The 7,392-nt window shown below is 28.8% G+C and overlaps 1 protein-coding gene across 1 annotated transcript; it reads right to left on the bottom strand.

The window, feature by feature from the left end:
• Positions 1-132: 132 nt before the first annotated feature.
• Positions 133-3,315, bottom strand: LOC132742625 (uncharacterized). Its single transcript, XM_060731079.1, has 5 exons — positions 2,765-3,315; positions 1,624-1,779; positions 1,012-1,248; positions 507-757; positions 133-159 (listed from the first exon to the last, which is right to left on the bottom strand). The coding sequence occupies exons 1-5, from the start codon at positions 2,832-2,834 to the stop codon at positions 133-135; spliced, it is 741 nt and encodes a 246-aa protein (XP_060587062.1). The 5' UTR covers positions 2,835-3,315.
• Between the last annotated feature and the right edge of the window lie 4,077 nt (positions 3,316-7,392).

The raw sequence follows: 7,392 nt of genomic DNA, 5'->3' as shown, positions 1-7,392 counted from the left end.
AGCTCTAAATCATTCTGAAAATTGAACGAAAACATTCCCAAACAAAATGATTATTATTAGTAATACTTATTGGATTATATAATTTTGTTATATGTAGATATATAAATAAAAACAAACCAATCAGTACAGTGTTTAAGACAGACAACTATCATAAGTGAACTGTAAAAATACAAATATTAACAATGTAAAAATGTAGATACGAAATGATATTATAAAGTTAAGTATTCAAACGTGCATGTCATTTTTGGTAATGATACATTAGTATTTTCTGTATCTAAGCAACAACCTTATATTTAATTAATAACAACAAAATGTAAGAAGTGTTGTTGTTTTTTTCAATCAAAGAACATTTTTATTTCACCGTACATACAAGTTAATTGTGCATTGAACTTGTTTTGACAAGCAAAACATCGTTTTAAAAAAGATGGCGTAAAATTTAAATTATTATTTTGAAAAATTTCTGAAAGTGAATGATTTGAAGGTATTTCAGACACAAAACAAGTTACCGCTAGCAAAACTGTTTTCACAACATCTCTTTTCATTGAGTGAAGTATAAAAGTGTCCATCTGTGATTCCCTCAATGTGGTCAACGTTTGCTGTAGCTGTGGATTCTCGTACTCTCTATGACCATTACCATTCTTTGTACCATTAATGTTCTTCCCAGTATCAGCATAGCTTGACGACAGATTAGATGGCAGTCGTATTGGGGACACAAATATTCCCATTCCACCAAGAGCAAGAACGGGGGAGAAATCGTCTGAAATTTTTCGTAGTAACCCTTCATTTAATTTACACCTGTTTTTTTATTGATTGTTTGATAAAAAAATGAATTTTGCTTGTTCATTAAAAAAGGTACCTGAATTGTGAAAATTGTTTTCTTTGATTTCTAAAAGGGCAATATTTATATTGCTTTCGAAAAAATTATGAAAACGTACTAATTTTGCATCTGGACTCACAACTGATAATATTTAGAACACATTATTAATACTGTTAATGAACCACGAATCTAACCTTGCGACAGAAAGGCAACCTTTGGCCATTTCAGAAATTTTACAATAGCTGCAATGCCCTTCGACAGAGTTTGAGGATCCGGTAAAATCGGCATTGTTCGGTTAGCCTCGGTAATAGTCTCATCAGATGACGTCACAAAAAGTGTCTGGTGTAATATGACGTAATCAGTTGATGTAAAAACGTCAATTTGAGGACCTATTGCAACTGCAATGTGTGTATCCTCAAATGTTTTTCTTGCTGTAAAAAAGAAATGATTTTTGAAATTGGCATAATTTAAATGTCATTGTTCACTTTTGTTAATATATATTACATTTTAAAGGTAAAAACATTAGACACATTATAAATATGTTTTACATCTTAAGGGGGAAAACTGAGTATAAATACAATAGTAACTGAAATGCATTATACTAGTATATGATAAATATGTACTCAATAACTAATTGTAATTATGACTTCACAAACAAATACATATCGTGTACAGTATATGAATAAATGAAATGTGGTTTAATAAAAGCAATCTATTACTATTAAAAGCTTGTTTGATTCGCTCATCTTATAGGTTGAATAATCCTCAAAGCAGTATCAAATAAATCTGAATATAATTTAGAGTACCTTCTTTAAGGCTTTCGTATACTGACGTTCCATCTGTGGTGTCGTATTCGAGACTTGTGAAGTTAATTCTGCAGTAACTATCCTCACCGTTACCAAGAACTTCAGCAATTTGTACGTATTCATTAATATTCACTTTGCCCCTATGACCCACAACGACTGGAAAAATAAATTTACTTTTCTGTTTATCAGACAAAGAATTAAGAAAAGCGTGACCTTATGTGAATTGAAATTTCCTAGAGGAGAACAAAAATTTAGGTGTTAGTATATTTAATTATATTTAATTTTCCTATGTTAAATAATATAAACTAGAGCGTGAATAAAGTAATTCCTTGAACCAAAAATTGTCAAAATCAATTTAGAAATAATCATGAAAATGTTAAACAAAACCACCTACTAAATATTACATAATTAATATATTGGCAATTATCTAATCTAATTGTTTAGATTTCCTAGCAATCTAATAATCATTTAGGAGACTTTATACACTATTAACAATTCAGAAAATCATCATCTACAACCAAATATAGAAGATGATATAACGCAAGTAATGGCAGCTGCATTATTTCAGGAAATAATTATACAACAAGGTTATGTTTACTGGATTTGTAAAATTTGATTGATATAAATACAGGGTAACTAATTTGTTCTATATTAATTTCTTGCAGATTGACTTATGCGCATTTTCTTATAATATTTCACACACGTTTTACAAATTTAAATTTTAAAGGGGAGATTTATCCTTTAAAAATAAGATCACAATTTAGTAGGGATTTACGAGGGAAAAGAATTTTTAGAAAAAATTTTCATAACATAAAATTGTTAGAATGATTGTTATTGATTGCTATTAATTTTAATATCATCGCATTGAGTATATAATTATATCAATGTATTAGCAGCTATATGCATTGAAATACGGCATGAAATGACACTTATATAGATATATTTTTTATATAATCAATTACATATAAATGCATGTATATTGATGTTGTCTTATTTCATTCATTCAAGGATGTTTCATTTGAAAAAAATATAAATCAATAAACAAAGCAACATTAATATTATTTTAGATAAATAAATACAGATCTTTTTTATAACCCGATATTACATCAAATGTCATTTTGATTTTAATTGTCGTTCTTACCTGCATTTAACGTTGTTTCTGAGGCGGTGACCAAACCAAAGCATGCAAGACTAACAATGAAGCACAACATCTTGAATCAATGAACACAATTTTAATTTCCCATATCGATGACAATAGTGCAACAATTCAATTTAACCCCAAATATTTTCACAATTCTCCAGTACTTAGTTACTCTTCCAATTTTCTCGGAATTATTGCGCACCAAAAAAATAGTTCCAATGATGTAGATCACAATGCGATCACCACACCCACATCATGTGTCATTGAATTAATCATTGTTCTCAATTAGTTTCTACTTATGTCCAGTTTTTAACTACAATTTACTGCCCTATACTCACTATTAATTTACAATATTTGTCAACTGCCAAACAAACACATCATTTTTATCATGACGACTGCAATTGTTTGAAATAGCTTTGTTTCCAGTGATAAAATGGAATCAGTCTTTACGAGCTCATATAAAATAACGAACGCCAAATTCCACTGTATCCCTTTAATTATACAATATCATTTTCCCGTGTGTTTGTACAATAGCCTGGCAACCAATTTAGATATTGTTGGGGAATCTAGCCCCCAGGGGATCTAAAAATTTGGTAAAAACCCAAAAAACCTTTGTTGCAGTTCCAAGGTTATATACAGTTCTTTCGTTACCGGCGACCCCCCGTGACATTTTTTTTTATAAAGAAATGAATTTTTGATACATCGTATCAAAAGTTAATTAATTAATGGGGAAAAATTTGATTACTTTTTCTATGTGACGTAAAATTGGGTTTTTTACTCGGGTAAAAACGAGAAAAATTTGAAAGGGGGAAAAAGAAAAATTTTGGTTTTTTTTTGGTTTCCCCGGTGTGATTAAAAGGGATTTTAGTTTTCAACGGGGGGGAGAATTGAATAGGGTAAGATTAAATTTTTTAGGGTTTTTTGAAAATAATTTAAAATATTCTTCTTTTTTCAATTTTTAGGGATTGCTACGTTGGTGTAAGAAAAATTTTTTTTGCTGGGAAGCTTTTTTTTTAAATTGTTGGGAATTTTACATTTTAAATTTTTTCTTTAATTTTCTAAAGTCCAATAGATTTTTTTTAATCTGTGTATTTTAATTATTGTTTTGTTTATCATTTTGTAATAAATATGGTAGAATTTGTATGTTGATATAACGAATTAAACCAAAAAAAGCATTCACAAGTTATTACAATTAATTTTATTATATACATTTTTTAAATTGTTTTTGTTTTTCTTCGTAAAACAGTCAAGATACATTTGTGTCAAAAATTATGAAATTGTTTATAATCAACGATCATTGTTTTAAATTTTAAGACTGGATAAAAAAGCATTGTATTAAAATATTTGTAGGATTATGTAAAATATAACCATAAATTATTAAGATGAAAAATCAATAGAAATATAATATTCTTAAGAAATGTGCCTAGAAATATAGTACTACATTAAATAATTTACAAAGCCCTCTTTATTACTTAATAATTGTTAGTTTAGTACCAAATAATCACTTACTTGTACTTCAGTAATAATACATGTATCTGGAACATATAATTATACTTATTGACTCGTAAAATACCCACATAATTATACGACTTTATCGTCAGAAATATTATCGACACAAAAGACGTTCGAAATAATGTACTAAAATGTCCCACATTTTGTTATTTCAAAAATATTTATTTTCCGTTTGTTTTGAATTTTTCATTTTTTGAACAGCAAGACTAGTGTTACTTGTTCTCGTAACTATATAAACTATCCATATGTAACCTTTCCGATTAATCGATTCACCGCTGTTTAATCTCCTTTTTTTAAAATTTATACTTTGAAATAATGTATTTGTAAAGAATCATTTTAGCTTCTGATTTGTGTTAGATATATTTGTCCTTATTCTATCATAATAGTAATAGTTAAATATAAAATTTGAATTTGATGTTTCATATTAGTTCCATAATTCTGCCATTTTTGTACGCTAATTGATTGATTACTAAGATGATTTTAGATACTATTTGGTGAAAAGTAAACTTTTATTATATATGTATATAAGTATATTATTATATATACTAGTATTATGTATATTACTTGCATACATGTATATATTATCATGATAATGATAATGAGCTATATTCTTAAATCTTAAACTAATCTTTAATGTTCTGTTTAATTAAAGAGTGAGACGGGGCAGGTTTGATAGAATATTTGTCCAACATTTGTATGTGTGTTTTTATATTTTCCCTTCTAAATATGGTACCGAAAGATAATTTGTACAATAGATTAGAAAAATATGATTCATATGGGTCTGATCTGTCCGTTAATGTATAACATATAACTTTTGTCATGCATTTATGGCATAGAAATTCATAATATAAATGTGTACTTTATCATATAACATATAACTTTTGTCATGTATATAAGACATAGATTTTTATAATGATCACGGTGCTAAGGGCACAACAAAAAGGTTCAAACAAACCGAGCCTGGACGACACTTATTCAAGGGTTCAATATCTCTGTTCTAAATAAATAAATAAAAAAAAATCAAATGTATGTTGGGAAGTTTGTAGAAGATCAATATTATATTGAAAATTTGTTTAAAAATATCCTTTTATTCCAAGCAAACATTAAGTATATTTAAACTTATATAGAATATCCATTTTATTTTAATAATCCATTTTGTAGATAGTTGTAATTTATCTGGGTTCTAATTTAAAAAATTTTAAGCTTTTAAATTATATAATTTATTCATAAATGATTGAAGGTAGGATAGTTTGGTTTTGGTGTAATCCCATTATATCTGCATCAGGCAAGTGGTTAGTGCAGATATATGTACACATATAAATGATTTATATATCACCAGAGATTTATAAAATTGAACGCTTCTGTTATTTGAATACTCGAACCGTACGCTTACACCGACAGCCGCCTCTGCGACCTTGTTAAGTAATAAGATCATATGTCGTTTGGAACTGAGAAATGGACATTTTAATGTAATGATTCATCTGATTCTCACTATTATATTACAGGATAAAGAAGACGAAACTCATTTTAAAAGGTAGTTCTCGACATCGTTTATAAAACAGATAGTTCTCCAAATCTCATATAAAAATACGATATCACGTGATATCGCGGATAAAATACGAATAATAGGCCACACAGCGCTTTTCAAAGAATATCGCCTAATATTTAACCGTAGTACGCCACATCGTATAGACGATATTCACTCATACCTCTTATAGCGATATTTCTTTAAATCACAAATGATAGTAAAACATATCTCAGTAAGACATGTCTCATATACAAACTAAAATACGCCATAACGTGTCTAAAAACGATCGTTCGCAATATTGCATAGTTACGACGAATGTATACATTTTGTATATTGCACAAAAAGGTATTATGCCATATTTCGTGTAAAAACAGTAGTCTGCTATATTGCATATTTACTAAAATAGTACATGTACGCAATATTTCATTTACAAAACGATAGATCGCTACATTGTGTAAATACATACGACAGGTCGCCATATTGCATATAAATGACAGTTCTCTAAATTGCATATAAGGGGCGTGGACATATTTGAACTATGGCCCCTTTCAAATTTATAAATAATACATACATGATGTTTTGAAGGCAGTGAAAACTTTTGATATTTCTCTGTCATTGCATTTCTGTAGGAAATGATCAGTATTTTTTTTATCCGAGACTAAGCAGTTTGGTAGCTTTTTATGTATGCATTTTTACGTGACTCTCAGAATTGAAGTTAAAAAGTTTGAAGCTTTGACAGTTGGCGACAAACATTTAAAAACTTTGGATAATATTTTTGTGAAAAATCTAAACGTATGACTGACAGTTGATTGCCCGTGTGTTAGTGATTTTTTATATTGAAATCGGGTAAATTCTGGATTATCCTGCACCTTCATCAAGATGCCCATATTAGTATATTTAAGGTGTGATTTTGTAGGGTGGGGGTAAATATAAATTGCTGTCAGTCTGTTTCTTTAGGAGGAATGCATGCAAACTGTAATTTCTTTCAATATATGTCATATATCCTTGAATAATGCTGTGCAACCTGTTATCTACCAGCATAATAGATTTCGAAATTTTTTGGAAATGTGTTTCTGGGGCACACTGAAACTGCTCATTTTAGTTCCCCTGCCCCCTTATTTGAACGATAGAACGCCATATTGCTGTTAAGACGAGATTGTACGCCTGTTCGCCACATCGCAAGACTGATCCAAATTGCTTAAAAGATACGCTATGTTGTTTATTTTAAAAAGGAAAACGTTTATAATAAATTGATGGCAATGCAATTTGTTAGAGATCTCGGTTGATAAGATGATGTAAAAATGTCAAATGCATCGACCTCGTCGTTTCGCTGTCCAGTATATGTTTGTTTTCAATAAAATATCAAAAAAACGTCATATTTGGTATGCGAACTAGCATTTAGTTTTTCAAACAATAAAATTTTAATTCAGTTAAATCTGAGACATCTTTTAATCAAATTATTGGGTTATGAAAATAAGCTGGTTATATTTTCATGTTTACTTTTTTGACACTTTTTTTCAATTATCATTTTTCGGTCATCCAAATGTCATAAAATATGATTAATGGATGCTCGGCATTAGAGTTTTCT

Source organism: Ruditapes philippinarum, unplaced genomic scaffold, assembly GCF_026571515.1.
Source record: "Ruditapes philippinarum isolate M1 unplaced genomic scaffold, ASM2657151v2 ctg3407_1_1_1_1, whole genome shotgun sequence".
Taxonomy (NCBI): domain Eukaryota; kingdom Metazoa; phylum Mollusca; class Bivalvia; order Venerida; family Veneridae; genus Ruditapes; species Ruditapes philippinarum.
Note: the sequence above shows the minus strand (reverse complement) of the source record. Positions and strands in the feature narration are given on the sequence as shown.

Bases quoted from the DNA above. Each gene is read 5' to 3' on its own strand.
- LOC132742625 (XM_060731079.1), bottom strand. From the start codon at position 2,834: ATGTTGTGCTTCATTGTTAGTCTTGCATGCTTTGGTTTGGTCACCGCC. The intron at 1,249-1,623 runs GTACTCTAAATT...TCTTTTTTACAG, and splicing joins ATACGAAAGCCTTAAAGAAG to CAAGAAAAACATTTGAGGAT. The intron at 160-506 runs GTAACTTGTTTT...GTATTTTTACAG, and splicing joins TGAAAACAGTTTTGCTAGCG to TTCACTTATGATAGTTGTCT.